Below are 19771 nucleotides of genomic sequence, written 5' to 3'. Positions count from 1 at the left end.
ATGAAACTTTACATGTCATATTTCAACAGGTGTCATATGAGAACTTCGTAAGTCTTGTATCCGAGACCGAGATACTTCCCCTGAGAAGGGTTCATATCTCTCGTTGAGCTTTGATATTCACCAATGCGCCTCCAACGTCGATCTGGGATGTTCCTACATGTACATGGTGTCGATATGAATGTGTGATATCATTCTGTGAACTGTTTGTTATATGTCCTTTAACAATTCTTTCAAACTTGCCGCGTAATAAACATGTGTGTTTGACTTTAGAGGAGCATAGGTTTGAGGTTCCTTCTTGAAAATGAAAGCATACAAATGTGTCGGAAAATTAGAAAATCTTAAAATTAATATTTTTTGTTTAAGTTAAATTTCTTGTCCATCTGACATGATATGGATAGAGAAGTTGCCCCGACCCCATGGGACAACCTCAACCCCATTTCACACACCATGACCTTCGCCCACTGGCCCTCAAATTTGACCTTTGCTCCTCTTTGGTAATCACAAAATGAAACCGGTCATTGATTCTGATATTTGTATATTTTGCAACCAATCCACCATATCAAGCTAACCCATCGGTTAAGTATTTCACATACGACTTATTCCATCATACAACAATACACCGTAAAATCATGATTGTTGTGTCTTATATCCACTGCGTTCTTCGATTGATCAAATTCATAGTTACACCCTGACGAAATGTTCCAGTTACGTAGCCCTGTCTTGTTCAATCATTACTAACGAAACGTTCTCGAGTATCGGTCCACGAAATTCACAGCTGATTGGAGAAACGCACTCTCCATTCACAAGTCATGCCTTGGAACACACAAACACAAACGACAGAGACCCTTCCAGCCAAATCCTAATGAGCGATCTTTGACCATCAGCCACAGATTAAGAGTTCTAGCTTTACGACTTGTCCACAAGAAAACACTTTGGTATCGATCCCACCCTGAGGCATATCATGCAGAGATTTTAGGCCAAATAACCATGTGGTTCGAGGAGTCACATAATTACAGGCAATCATTATTTGGACCTTAGAACACTGGAAATGCCATTAGTATGCTTGTATAGCAACCCAAAGCCTAAGTGTTTAACACTGACACGATTTTTGTTGTTGAGCAGCAAACACCATTATTGACGTGTATTCAACCCAAGTGGTTCACATGATGTGGTCGATATTCAGGTCAAGTAAAAGCTATCAACATGTTCTCTGAGTACCCTACTTCTCTGTACAAGTATGGTAGATCGTTCAACTTTTACACACATCCATATTATGTTTGTCCTTTGGATTTGAATCAGACTCCCCATTCCAACGTACCGCACATTTGATCCTTTCACAGTTTTGCCAGTAATTGATTGTCACTTGGATCAGAAAAAGAGTTTGATCAAGGCAACTTTTGACTCACTTCAAAGCATTGTCCATGACTATACCACCAATCTCACCATGCATACGTTACTGGACCGTTAAGAACTCATCCCTCCAAAGTTGAGCCAAAGGATGTGTTGGTGACCTGGCTGTGGTCCTACGAGACAATGACTTCAGGCATCCCCATGAACCATCAGAGAATGTTTGATTATGGGAATACACAATTCTCATCTGAGAACCTCAGAAGTTTGACCAGGGATAGGCATTAAATGGCAAGCACCGACGTCTGCAGCATGAATTCTTTAGACTTCCTTTTGAAATCGGTTGTCGGATGCAGATCAGAGTCACAGTCAGTGTCAGAGTCAGCGTCTATGGTATATTAGCTCCTAACTTTCGCGTCTTGTTACCTAGATATTTGACGGTCCCTGACCTCAAATTACATGACCACATGTCGTCCTCTACAACTGTGAGTGTTTTTCTCTTTCATTTCTACGTTATGAAGAAATAGTCTCACACCTTTAACATTAATATTTTGAAGTCTAAACAAAACAGGAATAACAACAGTGTGTGCTTATTCCTCAGCATCTCTAGCAGGGACAAGCGCCTTGATATCAGCATGTTCATTAATTCGCCTGTGATGTCACATGTTTGTACACTGTCCCAAACATCTGTGTCCATCGGCTATGCGGATTCACAACGCTTGAACATTAAGCTTCACAATCAGCATAGACATTGGATGTCAAACGCTGGACATATTGAGAGCTTTGGCCATATCTCGATGGCGCCGGTCCCGTGCTAGTCAGATTTGCGATGTCTCTGTCATTTCCGTGGACCTTCGGGACAGTCGCTTGTGCTCGTCCCTGTTGAAGTTGTACCTCACCGCCGGGTTCCTCATCATGCTGCATCGTCGGAACGTCTGGTTGCCGTCCTCACTGTAGTAGTCCGTATACTCCTTCTTGTATTCTTTCTGAGCACACTGGCATGGGCACATGGAGAAGAGGATTCGGAACTCGCGCTTAAACTTCTCCTGGTGGAAAAAAGAGAAAGACCATATTTATTTGTTCAGAGTTTTCAAGTGATGTTATTTTTTGTTTGTTTATTTGTTGTTTAACGCCGCGCCCAGCAATAGTCCAGCTAAATGACGGCGGTCTGTAAAAAATCGAGTCTGGACCAGATAGTCCAGTGATTGACATCATGAGCATCGATCCACTCAATTTGGATACGATGACATGCATCAACCAGTCAGCGAGACTGACCACCCAATCCCGTTAGTCGCCTCTTACAACAAGCATAGTTGCCTTTTATGACAAGCATAGGATGGTGAAGACCTATTACACCCCGGATCTTCACGAGTCGATGTTATTTAAAATGCACCGAAATCGGAGTGGTTGACAAACATTTTGAAAGGGATTAGAAGTCTTACTTAAGTAAGTATCATGTCCCAAATTTGAAAACAAATTCTATTCAGTATGAGGTGGTTTAACGTCGCGTCCAAGATTATTGCACTTATAGAGCGACGTATATGTACGTGTGTGTGTTTGTGTGGCTGCTTGTACTAGTCCGGACTGATGCCGATTTTTAGTGCTTGCTCACTGAGATACCATGCCGCAGTTTAACATGAATACCCCACTCAGACACAGTATACTGACTCCGAGCCGCCAGACAGGGTAACAACAAGTACAATCTTTTAACGTCTTTTGGTATGACGCGGCCGGGGATCGAACCCCGGACCTTCCGCTCTCCGGGCGGACGCTCTACCACTAGACCACGGAGGCGGTCCTATTCAGTATGAGTATCGCATCCATTATATATACTACTTTGAAGAAGGTGAAGAATAACTGATTCTTTCATATTACTACAGTTAATCTGTTATGGCATGACATATTAAGTATAGTAATGTGAACGAATGAGGCGTTCTTTAATTTCTTTTGAGAAGCATTTTTGGATTTAATAACATCTATCACACAAAGTTGATGTAGTTGAGGTTTCGGATCATTTTCTTAATCTGGCGGGTTCTGTTGGTGTCATGAAAGAATATGACGTCAGCCATTAAATCATGAAGTCATAGTATTTCCAGAGTATGCGTAGAAAGAGAGTGCTATGGGAATGTAATACAAACTTTTTTGAATTCATATGGCAGCTTTATTGAAAAAGTCGAATGGGCATTCTGCGAAGATAAAACTTACATTGATCTAAGTGAGTGATTGAGTTAGATTTAATCCCCTTATATAACAACTTAATGATATGAAAATACCCACAGACCAATGATCATAAAGGGGGCAAATGTGGGACTCGAACCTTCGATCAGCTGATCCTTACATGGCTAAGGCACTTATTTCTACATTGTGTTAAAAATAAAGAAATTAATGTTTGCAAGTATAATGATTCAAATATGTTCGCGCCTATAATGAACAGAACCTTATAAAATGAACATACTGAATGGTTATAAACGTGTATCTCATAGTGATTTACAAACACCTGCTCATGACACAGTCAGAAATGTAAATCGATCTTGTCGCTATGGAAAGTTTTTGTCGCTTTTATTTAGAAAAAAAATGTAAGTTAAGTGCTTTACAGTAAGAGCGGAAAGCTCGGATTAAAAAAAACACCCACCTTGGTATGTACGTTTTTTTTATTGATTCACCTTTGACAAAAGATTTCGGGTAAGTGCCATCTTCAGAATCGTGACAGTTAACACCCCAAGGGTTAAAGACATTTTACAGCAGTTTTTGTACTCCATTCCCAGGTCGAGTGTGCAATGATGCAAATATATCGTCAGAAAAGTACAAATTAGAACCACGCGGTCCGGCATCAAGGAATACATAGGTATTACGGATTTGTGTTGAAATACTAATCTGTACTTGTTCAAAAGGAAAATTCTATTTCCGACATCACTTGAAGACATTTGTTAAAAGAAATAGATTCAATGACTTTGTTTTGGCAATGCATATTGGAATATATATAGCGAAAATTAAGTTCTGTGGTAGTCAACTAAGTTTTGTTAAAATGTTCTAGAATCCACATCACTGACGTGCTATTTGTTTTCTACCAAACTCTGCTGACATATCCTACGACACACGTATTACGAAACCTCATTAGTCGGTACGGAGGGTCCGGATCAACAATTTAGCAGGTTGTCACTTTAATCATTTATAGACGTAACAATTAAAGATGGGGGGGGGGGGGGGGGGGGGCATCCCTAGTCTTAACTAAATACACAAGGAAGTGACGACACCACACCACACCACACCACACCCAACCCCCACATCAAAGTGTCGCAGTTAGTGGACGTGTAGGGCGCTGTCACACAAGGGATCATGCCCATGGCAAGCTGACATGACTAATGGAAGCAACTGTTTAAAGGGAGTGTGTCACCGTACCTCCCCCTTCCCGTTATTGATATGAACCCCCTACTCTCGTTATTGATATGAAAAGTGATGTTATTATCGTGGTACTGACGTTGAGAAGGCCGTAGATGAAGGGGTTGTAGCAGGAGTTGCTCATAGCGAACCAGTTGGAGCAGAACCAGATTATGTTGATGTAACGGTATCTGAAAATACAGAACATACATTCAGAAATATTCATATGACAGCTTCCTATCGATAAGGATCACAACTCTTAAATCATTGTTACAAAATTACCCGTTGATCATGAGTGTCTTTCAAAGCAAGACAGCTTCCTACCAATCGCAAACATAAATATAAAGGGTCGGACGCAGCTTATAATTCTGTGTAAATAAAACATTCAGCCTCCATCTGCTTGAAAAACACAATCTAACCCTCCAAAATAAGTCTCGACCATGATATGGTCATCCTCATCAATACAGAGGGGCGGCCGGGTAGCCTAGTGGTTAAAGCGTTCGCTCGTCACGCCGAAGACCCGGGTTCGATTCCCAACATGGGTACAATGTGTGAAGCCCATTTGTGGTGTCCCCCGCCGTGATATTGCTGGAATATTGCTAAAAGCGACGTAAAACCATACTCACTCACTCACTCATCAATACAGAATATTTCGTGAGCAAAGCCATATTTTATTACATCGATACATGGGCGTGACAAACAGTATGCCTGTAACACTTATCTATTAGTAATCTATTCAAATCCATCATTTCAAGACGCCATATCATGCAAGTCACTGTGTTATATCCTTGGACAAGGTTATTGATTCTTCTTGTGATATGACTGAAACATACTTGTATTGTCAAAGAACATAAGTTATATATCAACATCATTACAAGTCATGCCAACAACAACAACAAAGAAAGCATTGTGTCCAGTTTGGAGAATGGAGTCAGTTGTTCAGTATTCGATCAACCATCAAGACTGAAATCAGCACATGAACTCCCTTTAATCCTTCAGAATGTCACCATTGTCAGTCAGTATTGTGTAATCAACGTGCGCCAGAACTTCGATGATGAGAAGAGGATGTGATACGTCTGATCACAAAAATGGGATTCAACACCATTCTTCTCAGAGGGCCTGTTCTAAATGATTTTTGTTATAAGGGCGACCTGGTCGTGTTCTAATTTGACGGTCAAGGTGATCCCACAACATTTCCAAATCTCGGGACTGTTTCAAATCTCAAAGGTGATAGGGGGCAAGGGTGGCCCAGTCGTTTAAGGCGCCGCAATTCGCTGTGCAGAGTTACGTCCCTTCGGCACGACAGAAACCTATGGTTGTGGGTTCGAATCCCGGTTCGCCCCGATTATGTTTCTAGGTTTGTCAGCACCATACCCGTGATCGTGGGTTTCACATAAATGGTAAACGTCTGAGACCTGCATCACTTCGGGCTTTCCTCTCACATTAAGCTGACACGCCGTGATATAACTGGAATAATGTTAAAAGCAGCGTTAAACCCAACTCACTCACTCACTCCAAAGGTGGTTAGTCTCGTTATTGTGCTGTCCAAGACAAGACATATTAAGTCTTGTGTTATCATGTTGAAACGTTCTGTTCCAAGAACGGTAGTACAACAGATGGCTACAGATGCTGCATTCCGGGACTAATGATATTACTCTGACTTGGCTTTTCAATTTCTGTTCTACCAGCATTGCAGCGTCAGCGTTACATCTCGCAGTGGTCTGCAAGCTCCAGCGAGTGTCAGGATGACTGCCTTAGCCAATGTCACAGTGATAATATCGTTCCTCATATAGTATCATTTATTCATGTAAATTGTTTTGGCTGTGTTTCGGCGATTAATTCACCGACATTTTGTATCCGGACCATTTTGTTCAGGTCAATCTGTCAATAATAAAAGCAAATATCATCTGAAGATGATGGGAAAACAATATGTGACTGATATGATGGCATCAATTTGATATATGATTAGGGACACAGCTGTCAATGTTTCAAACGGTTTTATGTGGAGGACAAGTTTGAAGAATCAGTGATAAAAATGTCCCTGATTCAATTCCCTATTGTGACTTGTATCATTCTTACCGCTTTTTTTCTGGTTAATAATAACGTTGCACGTTGCACTGGTGCCACCGTTGGGGCATGGTACGCTGACCTTTTACACCTCATATCATCATTATTTGGTAGTAATAGGGTCGGAATCTATTATCGATATTAGTTGTGATTATTAATCACAATGGTAGCACGTGCATTACTCAGCAATTATTTTGGTTATGTTTGGGCGATTTATTCTCATCCATTTTATACCCCTACCACATCATAAATATCAAATCGCCCTCCCCTTATGAATTCTGTCCAAGTGTGCATAACAATGGATCATCAGTGAAGTCGAACTTCATGAATATCTTTAAAGGTATGGCAGATTCCTACCAATCGGGATCACAACTTTAAAATCATTATGGATGTTGTCAAAAAAATGAACCTGTTGAATGTCTTTCAAAATTAGGCCAGTGCGTAATGTTGTCATTGGTATAGAAAGCACAAACTGAAAACAAAGGAAACAAAATGAACCCATTCTGTCCCACCCAAAGTGTGGCTGCCCAACATGTAAAAATGTTCCCCACGTTCTTTGTTCTCACTTACATGATCTCAAATAACTTAACCATTATATGTAAGTATCACTACATCAATTATTTGTTTAAACACTCGCAATAAGTGACATATCAAATAATGTCAGATAAAAGGTCAGTAGGTTGACTGAGGAAGAAATCTGCAAACAAAAACACGCAACAGTACTAACAGTTTATAACCTGACTGTAATACATGAAATATCCATTGTTTTTTGTAGCTCCATAAAAAAAACATACAAAAAGAGCTATTTTGCAGGGTCCAGTAAATGTATCACCCAATTCCTGTCTCAAAGATTAATCATTAATTCTATCAAGGAAAGACTTTCATTCACAGAAAGCACTTGAGACAAGGTGAATTAATACCATTGGGATTCTCAAAAGCTGAAATGATTTCCTTAAATATGTGCAATTTCAGAAAGGAACCACGTTCAATTCTACCCAAACATTTGATTTTTCAACTATGCACACTACTATTCCATTTGCCAAACTTAAGGAAATAGTTTATACCTTGATCTTGGGCATTTGTTACGAAACGTGATGACCATACTAGATATAGTCACATATCTATTTTCAGAAGTTGAGGACAATTGTCAATAATGAAAGCAAATGTCATCTTGAAGTTTAATGAGAAAACAATATGTGACTGATGAGATGGCATCAATTTGATATATGGGAATAAGACAATTAAGTAAAAGGTGACATCCCCATAGGCACTTATTGTGTTCTCCTCCTTCCTGATCTGTTTCTGTATGCGTACGAATCGGGATTTCTGCTCGGATTGGCAACGTCAAAAAAAGGTAATTTGGCCAAGGCCTTTAACGTAAGCTTCAGGTACATCATTGATCTGATATAGTTCAATATTGGTCAAATAGCCAATTCCCTTCAACTGATGTACCCATCTGAACAAGAAATAAAACGGACCAGTGAACATGATTTGTTTTATATTTAGATCTATGAATAGCTTCAAGTCTCCAATAGTGAACTTTCCCTTTATGTCGAGCGATATTTCAGCATCTTCTGCCCTTGGTTCCAACAACTTTTGAGTCCAGCACGCTCTTTCCCTGAAGATTTCAAAGAGCATCATACGACTCTTGCTTAAACGTTTTTTCAATCAGGCTCATTGTAGTCAAGTCAGGCCCGAAGGAATTCCCTATTTTGACGTGTACCATTTGTTCCCGCGGTTCTTGGGTGAATAGTAACGTTACACGTGTTTGTGACGGGTGCCACAGGTGGGGCAGGATACGCTCACCTTTTCGTGGAACACTTCATATCATCACTATTTGGTAGTAATATTAGATATTATCGGAATCTATTTGTGAGATTTCTTGTGATTATGGAAAATATTTTTACCACCTTTAACTGATATCAATTTCGGGGCATTAGAGTAACTTTATTACTTTATAATTTATATTTTTTTATATTTTGCTCATATTGACCCGGGTTCGGTTCCTCGGAGTCCACAGCCGTGATATGACTTGAATATTATTTGCTAAACGCGGCTTAATCAAAACCACCCTCAACGCCAATGCTTATTACGTTTCGTACTTCTGTTATATAGGTTTGAATATGTGGGAGAAAGTTCAGTTAGAAAGTATGTTCAATCCCGTCATTGTTGGCGATAAGAATCGACATATTTTGTCCCGCCACACTCACACACGCACACTTTAAAAAGAAGTGTTTAGATTTACATAACGCTCAGCGTCAAACATCCTGTGGTTCCGCCACACTCACACACGCACACTTTAAAAAGAAGTGTTTAGATTTACATAACGCTCAGCGTCAAACATCCTGTGGTTCCGCCACACTCACACACGCACACTTTAAAAAGAAGTGTTTAGATTTACATAACGCTCAGTGTCAAACATCCTGTGGTTCTGAAATGTAATCGGAACAACATGTTATATCTTGTCACAATTTAAACCTCTTGCGTCACGTCATGTCACGTCACGGTACCCGTAGTCGATTCATGTCACACAACGGCAATTAACCCCATGTTACATCACTTCACGGCAGTCATGTGATGTCAGGTCGTGATCAAAGTTTGTATTTTTCAATTTGTTGAATGAGTGAGTGAGTTTGGTTTTTCGCCGCTTTTAGCAATAATCCAGCACTATCACTGCGGGGGACACTCGAATAACCTTTCCATACCCTGTGGGTAATCGAATCCGTATGTTCGACGTGAAAATTGAACGCTTTAACCACCAGGCTATCCCACAGCCCCATTTATCGAAGAAAAATCCGGCACCAGAAACACAAAATGTTCATCAATGATCTCAGTGTCTCATTTGAACAGAAACGTACTTGAACTCGAGGAAAATACATCTGAAAGCCTGGGAAATGTATTTGGAGTAATTGCAAACAACGTTTGATACGGAAGTAAACGTTTCAGTCATCGTTTGAAAACAGACAGCATCAAACATAAACAGCCGAATCTATAATCTCTACTCTTTCGACAACGAAATCACTTGATTACTTAATTCTAGCTGATGCTGCACAACCTCAATTTCTTTGAAAAAGTATCAGTCACACTGATCCGCATCATATCATTCCGGATTAGGATTGAGTGACGTAATTACTGTGGATGTGGTCCTCATTTGTCTTGTATAGAAATGGAATCTCGGTTGAGATTAATGATGCCATACTGAAAAGCCCATTTAGGTAATTACTTTATTTGAAATCTCCTGGACTTGGAGTGGGATGTTAAACGTTCATTAAACTGATTGCGGAACGTTGATAAATTACCAGGATTGAGGCGGGGGGTGTATCCCATTAAAGTCTTACTGAAATAGGTTGGACTTGAGGATATGATTCAAGTGTTAAAATGTTCACTCCAAAATGGACGGAAAGAGACCACCCATCCTGTAATTTAGTTTGTAAAATTGTTTGTTTTCAAATTAACCATAACCACTAGTTTGGGATATCTAGAGGCGTGATAGATTCCGCAGTGAAACAATGACAGCTTGATACATATTTTTTTTATAACTGCAGTAAAAGAATTCAAGGTTATTGGTATAAAATACACTACTTTTCATGACAAATAATCCCTCGATGGATTGAGGATATGTTACTTTCTTCCATCGTCTTATGGACAACGTACTATGGAGATAGAAGGGGGTTTCTTTGGAACAGTAGTGTATCTGAATCGACGAGAAACTAGTTAAGTTTAGACTGGTAATATTTGTTTGGGTTTTTTTAAGGTAAGACGAAACTATGAATAGAATCTGATTCATCATAGCGTTACGATGGTCAGGGATTACGATTGTCGTTACTTATGAGAGCTACGATTGTCGGAAGTCATGATAATAACGGTTGTCTGAAGTTGTGAAAGTTACGATTGTCGTAAGATATGAGAGTTACGATTGTCGTAAGTTATGATACTTACGATTGTCGTAAGTTATTAGGGTTACGATTTCGTAAGTTATGCGAGTTACAATTGTCGTAAGCTGTGCGAGTTATGATTGTCGAACGTCATATCAGTTTCGGTTGTAATAGTGCCAAGATCAATTTCAGAGACAGAAAGAAGTGTACAAGGTATATAGAAGTGTGCGTCAGTCGTTTATTAAACAAGATTGGTCATTATCAAATCAAGCATTAATGGACCGCGGTGATAGTCAGTTGCCCCTAAGGGACTCAACCATCTCATCTGACCTACTTACTGATAGGCGGGTTCACTGACCTAAAGCAAATCCTCGTCTTGCATCATATATGATGCGATTAGATTTGAAAATGAAATCTCTATCAGGTAATTTATCATTTTTTTCTTTCTATTTCATAATTAAGTCAGCAAGGCAGTGATGCAATGAAAACGTCAATTGTGAACATAGCTAGAGAAAAGGTCACATGTGACGTACTGAGTGCGTAGACGACTGACTCTCAGCTAAATGTATGAGGTTATGCGTCCACAGTGCAGCAAGATGGAGAACAAATGTGATTTAACTTGGTTAGTTTGCGTTGATCAAGCTCGATGTTACAAAAGTAGGCCTTGCTCGATGCTTCCGTTCTTATACACTTATAGGAGGCTAAATATATGTTTCTCTCAGTCCATTTTCTCCATAGACTTCTTGGTATTGTGCTGTTGAACTCATTCGAAAGTCAGAGGAGAAAGGGATTGCCAAGAGGTCCAAGATTCGACAGTTCGATGGGAAGATTTGCTCTCCTTTTCTGTCCAAGAATCCAAAGTTTGTCGGTTTGAATCACAGGTACGCCTCGATTTTGAAGTAAAGGGGCCGACCATTTGATATCCTGGTTGGGACCTGGGATTTTATCGAAAACAATAAAAAGTCTCCGAAAGTGTTTTTTTAAAATGTTGTGGGGAACAAATAACACAAAAGTTACACGATTGAAGTGTGTTTTTTACCAAAAAAATAATTTGGCTTATAGTTTTAATTGAAAAGAATATCTGGTTTTGCAACTTTAGCTGAAAAAATATCTGGTCTCAATACAAAATCCCTGCCGGACTCCTTAAAGCTTATAAAAGCTAATCACGGGTTAGACGATCAAACCTTCTTAACTTTTAATTTGGTATGTTCTTCCAGTACGTATATATTTACTTTCCTGTCTTGCCCTTAATCAAGACAAGATCCAACAATTACCCAAGGGTCAGGATTGTACAAACGTGAATGATGCAACTATCTTTCCCAATAGCCCCACAGGGACCTTGACCTTCCATATACATGCCCCAACGTTTTATGTGGTAGGATTTGTAAAGATACAAAGAAATATCAAGTTTCATGGCTGTAGAGCTGTCTATCCTTCAGAAACGTTGAGCTTGGTCTTTGGCCAGATCCTTTCATGATCAGATCCTATGCTGAAGAAGGTTTAGACTAAGGTTAAGATAAATGCATTAATAGGTTTTGAGAAAGTGTAACCTAAAACCATTTTAGTCATATTTATCCTGCTATGATAGTGGAAACGACCAGAGTCAAGTTTACCAATATCCTATTCCTTTCTTGTATCTTATTTTATGAAATAAATTGCCATACGATTGGCGTTTTGCTTCATCTGAAGTTTCTTCATTGTCGCAAAGCATATTTTTTTTGTGTTTCAGGAATAGCTCTAACATATCAATTTGACATCATCAAAACGTTGAAGCAAGCGACGGGGAAAAAAGAAATGAAGCAACTATCTTGCTTGAAAACGTAGAACACAGAATAACTTTTCACATTTCATGTAGTGATGAAAGGACAGAGAAACGACATAGACCACCCTTGACACCATTCAAAGAAACAGCAAGCACCGCCGATCTTGGCAACGTATGTGATGTCGCTAGGCTGTATTGGGTATCTGGGGTTCATAAGATTTTAGTCGCCGTTGGCGACATATTAGTAAAAACCGATAGATTGAAATTGTAGTTCGTGTTTACCCTGACCCAACGCAAGCATGGAAAGGCCAGAAAAGTCTTGTAAAGTCCCACTTTGAAGTTACTCCTTGAATGATTGACTTGTTCCAAGGGACCAGGGAACAGTCTCTGTTACTTCCCGAGATTTAAGTATTTTCAAGTCAAAGACTAGTATTGATATAATAAACACGCCGGGGGCATTGAGACGCACAACGAATTCAATAAGGGGGCAGCAAAGTAAGTCTAAATGCGGACCAAGAGGGATCAATGGGTTTTAACTTTAGCCCTCTACATAACAAATGAACCGGCCGCTACACTCACTAACACTTTAAGCAGGATGGCGGGCGCCGAGCATTTCCGAATGTTCCGTGGACTTCCGGTTTGTAGCATCTTTGACCTCGTATCGGAGGTCAAGCAAATCCCAGACAACTCTGTGTTTTTAGAACCGCTTCCGGTATGTGTTTTCGCAGCCGAATAAGACAGAAGCACTTAGACGGGGAGAAGGGTTTGCTCGTTGTGTTAAACCCTCAAGGGGATAGAATGAAAAGCGTTCGGACCTCGTGTTAATGCACCGTCTGGAGGGACGTACGAGTTGGTCAACAATAGTTGCAGGATTAAATCGAAACCCAGGAGACAAAGCCACACGTATAGGAAGAGTCCTCCGTGTGAATGATATGATTACATGAAATAAATAGCATCAAATCTAGCATGTTCACAGACTTCACGCAATCATTATTGCTGATGAATCGGGTCACTGACATCAAATACCCAATGGGCCTTACCGACTGTTCAGACACAATATATCATTCAAAATGGACGGTTATCACCCTGGAAAATCAAAGTGTATAGGCTCTAACAAAGATATAACACCTTAAACATTGGTATGCAAAACTTTGAAGAACATAGTTCACAATTAATTTTATTTTTTCGTCAAATTACCCAACAGCTCCGAATAAAACAAAACTTTAATTAATATATGTACGCCCACCTCATCTGTCTGCTGCCTATCTGGTCATCCAGAAATGTTCCCAATCATTTAATGGTCGGGATGAATAAACATCTATGAAAAGGGAGCTACATGTACCTACCCATCTGTTTATTACTAGGTATTTACACAGATATTTGTAAGTATGGAAACTGGGTTAATATGTGTTACTTATTTGTTGTTGATTAACGCCGCACTCTGCAATATCCCAGTTATATGACCGTGGTCTGTAAATAATCTAGTTTGGACCAGACAATCCAGTAATTGACATCGTGAAAATCGATCTTCGTAATTGGGATATGGTTGCATGCATCAGTTATATGTAATAAACTGATAACATAGGACATTTCAATTTTTGTCATTGCATTGCTAAACCATTCACAAACATTCGTGTACGTCGAGGACACAAGCGTATTCACGTCACGTGTACCCTGACATGCGTGGGTTGTCTCGAAGTCCTGTGTCGTGTGTTTAGTGTTGTGTTGATAGCAGGAATCACTTCGAGATACGCATGGCAATACGCATGGCAATGGGTTCGATATAGAAGACTGAGATAAAGCTTAAGTTCGATAATTCTATCATGAATGTAATTCCTCTCAAGAGCGGCGGTCGGGTAGCCTAGTGGTTAAAGCGTTCGCTTGTCACGCCGAAGACTCGGATTCGATTCCCGACTGGGGTACAATGTGTGAAGCCCATTTCTGGTGTCCCCAGCCGTGATTTTGCCGGAATATTGCTAAAAGCGGCGTAAAATCAAACTCACTCACTCACTCCTCTCAAGACGTACCACGTACATTTATTTCTGATAAGTTTAAATCCATACGGTATTCTGGATAAAGTTCCTATCCGCCGCTTAAATCATGAGACAGTCTTGAACTTGAGGCTGATCGTTACAGATATGATGTTAATCTATTCACTCATACAAAACATGAAATACTTAACACAAGCTGTTTACATCTGCTCTCTGGTTTCTATTATTAAGCTTTTATTGTGTGAATGTCTCGCTCTAACGTTCCACCTCTTGGGAAACCTGCGTTCACACAGTCCAGACAACGCGCCAGAGAGCTACTTATTGTCAGCGTTAACGCTTATCACTGCACTTAACCACGCCAGTGTAAGTACTTAATGCTGACATACGCATCTCAATATGATCGGGTCGTAATTACATTGACTTCGAGGAGAGAACTCCTGTGTCTGAATCATCGGTCTGAGAGTTCAAACCTGTTCAGACATTTCCCGATCCGACAGCAACATGAAAACAGTTACTTCAGAAATTGTTCTTATATATTTTAAGTTTGAGTAGTCTGTGTATGCTGGGGTCGGGTGTACACACGGTTTTAGTGTCGAAATTAGTGTTGTGCAATTACACAACCAGAACTGTCTGCATTCTTCAATTATGCTTTCAACAGAATACAGCGTGTTTTGTATTTTAAACTTTAAAAGCATTTAAATTTTTAGAATCTTATTTTTTAAAATCAACAAATTTGCACACATTTACATTTTAAACATGTGGTTGCAAATTCATCTCTTTAAAGAACCAGCTTCTTTTTTTTACACAAAATTACCCAGGCAAAAATGTTTATGTTTTACAAACGTTTGCATGTATGAGTGATGGTTAAAAAGACATACTCAAATTTATCAATAGTTCTTTCATCTTTCAATTACATGAAAAAACTGAATGTATGTTCGATTGGGCGAATGGAGCAATATATAAAACTTAAATTTCCTGCGGGGCGCTAATTAAGGACAGTGAAAGATGATAATCACTCAAAAATATACAGATTGAGTGATAGGTTGGCGATCTGAATCGCCTGGAGTCACATGATGTTAAATGGCATTTATTGTTTTAATTTATTTTTGATTAATTGGAATTGATGAAATCATAGTTGTTACTGCTCGCGGATACTTCTAATAAATCCCTTAACATATTGAACAATTTAAAAGTAATTTAAAATCTCTTTGCCATGTCATTACACGGGCAGGAACATCAATAACAAATATATAACGAAAGTAATGTCAAAACAATAGACCCTGGAACACATATTATTGACCCCAGATACCACCTACGAACATTGTCATCAATTCATCATCAGCTAGATGACAAATCTTTCAAACTCTACTGTAACATGAGAATACTCACATCTGGATGATCAATAAAAGGTTGTTTCAAATCTCAATATTCTACTTGTACTTCTGTCATATGAATAAACAACGTCGGTTTTAACAGTGTAGTGTGTCGTTTTCTTCAACATATGGCCTGTACAGTACTTTAAGTTGGTCAATTAAAGCATCTCAACATCGAAGATTTCCGTCTGACCCCACACACTGGTTCCTGTCGTCGTTCTGAAGTGGAACTACTCTTTTCGCTCATTTAGCATGTATCGTTACAAGGGCTTTCATTGATTCTGACGTACTCGCCAAAGGTCATGAGAGGTCACAAACACTTTGCAAGTTTCTTTCAACATGACAGATTTTTATATTACATGTCTCGGGTTGCTTTGAAGAAAATCTGATTTCTTCACTATACTAGATTAAGTCTCTGCCGCATGATGGCGAGCCATTTGGAGCGCTTCAAGAAACCTTTGTTTCCCCAAGACGCTGTTCAGATGAGTGCTTGATTCGACGAAGAATAAATGTGGCATGTTCATTTCGAGTTGGCAAATTAAATCTTATCGTCTTAGTCTGGTACAAAGTCGTTTTGTATGTGTGTACAAAATATAATTGCGAATCCTTATAATATTACTAGCTGACTTAGCGTGTATTTTGATTTGTTCCTGATCACGGCTGACATCCGATTTGTTTAGAAAACAAAATATGTTTTTTTTGCCGTTTTGAACCTATGTTTATTATTTGCATAACAATTTACCAACCCGTCTGAAAATCCTGGCTCCGCATTTGAAGCGAGTGGTGACTCTTCTTCAGACTTCTCAAACTAGGTAGAAAACATTCCTGTATTTGTTGAACATAAATTGTTCCATGACATAGATATTCAAATCCTTCACACTCACCGCATCCAAACTGTTCTTTTACGTCTGCGTTACCAAAATGTGTACAGCACCACTTCAGAATGAACCTAAAATTACTGTCGTACATCTACAACCACAGTTAACATCGTTGTAGGAAAACCTAAAAAAGCAATATTCTGTGTAAAGTTCTCTTGCTTGTTTTCTCAAGCAACAGGGGGCACGGGTGGCCCAGTCGTCTAAGGCGCCGCGATTCGCTGTGCAGAGTTGCGTCCCTTGGGCATGCCAGAAACCTATGATTGTGGGTTCGAATCCCGGTTCGCCCCGATTATGTTTCTAGGTTTGTCAGCACCATACCCGTGCTCGTGGGTTTCACAGAAGTGGTAAACGTCTGAGACCTGCATCACTTCGGACTTTCCTCCCACATTAAGTCGACACGCCGCGATATAACTGGAATACTGTTTAAAACGGCGTTAAACATAACTCACTCACTCACTCACACTCAAGCAACACGGAATCGATTGCAGAGGACTTAATGACGTTTATAAATCTTCCGTACCCATTTTCAAACGTGTTTCTTACAAAATATGATCAAAAACTTTCATTTAACAAAAGTTGATGATGTCAGATACGATCGCGCGAGTACATCGGTCAAACCATGGATAAATCAAAATGTCGACCACAGAAGGATCATATCCAACATTGACCTGTAGTATTCACTCTTAGGCAATAGAAATGTAGCTCATCAGAAGTTTTTATTCAAAATGACCAGAGCACCAGCAGACCTTTTTCTTTATATCTTAAAGCAGTAATCCAAACTCACAAACCATGGAGGCAGTGCTAGACAAAGAACGATAACTCTTCCTTTGGCAATCATCAAATCAACTACATTCAGGTCCACTCTGGTTCTTCCGTTAGCAACAGGACCTTTGGGATTAAGTTAAGCCAACCACGGAAGTTCATAGTTCAGACAAGTAAACATAATGCTTCCTTTAGAAACCGGACAATCATTTCATTAACAACTTCCGTATTTTATACCGGACAAAATCCCAAATTATTGATCCGCATGAAAAATGATCGTTTTAAACGTTTGTAATGATGAGCTTGAGGAGAAACGTTACATGACCTTACAACTACTAATTAGACAACTTTCTTCAAGATTGACACCGACTGCTAATTTGCAAATCTGAGATCTTTTCCACTCTGTATGATGAGTATTACAAGCTGTACTGGGGCGAAACGCATTGCAGAGACATCCAAGTTAGAGATTGCCCCGGGCTTTTAACAGGAACCATATTGCTACAATTACAAGCATGTTGTCAGACATCTTCCTCTGACTGAGGAGCAATCGAGGTATTTCTCGGAAGCATCGACATGCGTCTTAAATTGAGAAGGCTATTAGTGCGTCAATTGTGCTCAAGGTGGGGTTGATGCATTGGAGTGGCAGCCGCGGGCAGAGCGTTGCTTTGCTCTGAGAATGAAAGGAGATATCTGACATCCAGTGGCAGTCGACCTGTACCTAGAAGTCTGCTTTCATTTTTGTCACATTTTTTTTCCACTTGGAAACATTCTTACTTGTAACTTCAAGACCAATCCTCTGATTTTCACAGGAAGATGGTTTGGCTGAACAATGTGTGGGCTTCTAGAACAATTTAGTTTTTTTCTTGATGAATCGAACACGTAGGTTTTCAGATCACTGAGGCTGACCTGTCAGTCTTTGACGTCCAGTTCTGTATGTTGGCACATGGGTATTTTGGTATGTTGGTATGTTGGTATGTTGGGTATGTTGGGTATCAGTGTGATTATGAGTACTAGTGTACCAGTGGCATAGTTGCATTTTACCCTTGTAGATAATGGAACCAGTATTTTCTGTGTTGTGACCGCTAGGTTCTGACTAATTATAGAAATAAGTCGAGTCGATCAATATGAGCAAAAATCAACATACACAGGTCAGTGAGTGAGTGAGTTCGGTTTAACGCCTCTTTGAAAAGTATTCCAGTTATATCACGGCGTGTCAGCTTAACGTTTACCACTTTAGTGAAATGCACGAGCAAGGGTTATATTATGTTGACGAACCTAGAAACATATTCGGGAAGAAGCGGAATTCGAACCCAAATAGTCGGTTTCTGGCGTGCCCAAGGTACGCAACTCTGCACAGCAAATTGCGGAGCCTTTGACGACTTGGCCTACTGTGTCCCCTTTCAAAGGTTAACAAGTCATCAAATAGCTCTTATCACAAAAAAACATGTGCTTGATGTTGGAGGACAGTCGACATGGTACATGGTTGATAGGTATACCACTTTGATGAAACATACATTGGTATGTTGTTGAGACACTAAGAAACACAATCAGGGAAAATGTTTGATTTGAACCCGGTCGTAGGATCCTGACACAGGTATGAGACGCAACTCTGCACTGCGAATTTCAGCTGCATTGACTTCTGCTCTGGTAACTCGTGCCCCTTTACCTCACGAAAACCTTGTTTTTACCATTCAAGTCATGCTATACTAATTGGTTGAATATCAGGTCGAGTTTTGTAATATCCTATTCAAGTTCGACAAGACAGGCATACATGTATTTGTCGATAGGTATTGATCAGTACGTCCGGCTGTTTGTGGTTCAAAGTCATAATCAGGGGGTCGCTCATCAGACATTTGTTTTCTTACAAATCGATAGGATATCGTCAGATTGTATTCCAATCGAAAACAGCCGTCTGGAACAATAATCAGAGGAACCTCCGAGTGACCTCGAAATGACCTCATAGGGACATTCGCCTCAATGTCAAGGTCATTTATAGACAAACTGGTGTGCCACGAGGGAAATCATACATTCGCATTGGCGTTCTTTTTCAAAGGGGGTTAATCATGACCACGTGACTGCAATGCTACAATTAGCATCTATATAAAGAAATTTGTAAAGTACAATTATTCAATCAGTCAAAAAGAAACACACAAAGTGAACGCCTACAACACAGGCTGTGCCCAAATCCCAATCTCAGACCAAACTTAGAAGTAATATACCCTTTAAACTCAGTAAGATTCTGAATCTGCCGAGGCCAGCGTTCCCTGCAACCTTCTTCCTGAAGAACAGATATTTCACACTGACAAAAGCTACTATGGCCGACCGGTATACGTGCTCC

The 19771-nt window shown here is 39.8% G+C and overlaps 1 protein-coding gene across 2 annotated transcripts in view; it reads right to left on the bottom strand.

Moving 5' to 3' along the window:
- Positions 1 to 1591: 1591 nt before the first annotated feature.
- The window catches only part of LOC139458949 (tachykinin-like peptides receptor 99D), a 136686-nt gene continuing 118506 nt past the window's right edge, over positions 1592 to 19771 (bottom strand). The window contains exons 3-4 of one of the 2 annotated variants that reach the window (XM_071240386.1): positions 4826 to 4916; positions 1592 to 2393 (exon numbers count right to left, since the gene is read on the bottom strand). In XM_071240386.1, coding sequence (XP_071096487.1) covers positions 2166 to 2393; positions 4826 to 4916 — 319 coding nt within the window. In that variant the 3' untranslated portion in view covers positions 1592 to 2165. The remainder of the gene's footprint in view (positions 2394 to 4825; positions 4917 to 19771) is intronic. The other variant, XM_071240387.1, reaches the window with a different exon arrangement.

The sequence above is a fragment of the Haliotis cracherodii genome, unplaced genomic scaffold (genome assembly GCF_022045235.1).
Source record: "Haliotis cracherodii isolate W230 unplaced genomic scaffold, xgHalCrac1.p SCAF_13, whole genome shotgun sequence".
NCBI classification, from domain to species: domain Eukaryota; kingdom Metazoa; phylum Mollusca; class Gastropoda; order Lepetellida; family Haliotidae; genus Haliotis; species Haliotis cracherodii.
This window is presented reverse-complemented; position numbering and strand designations above follow the sequence as displayed.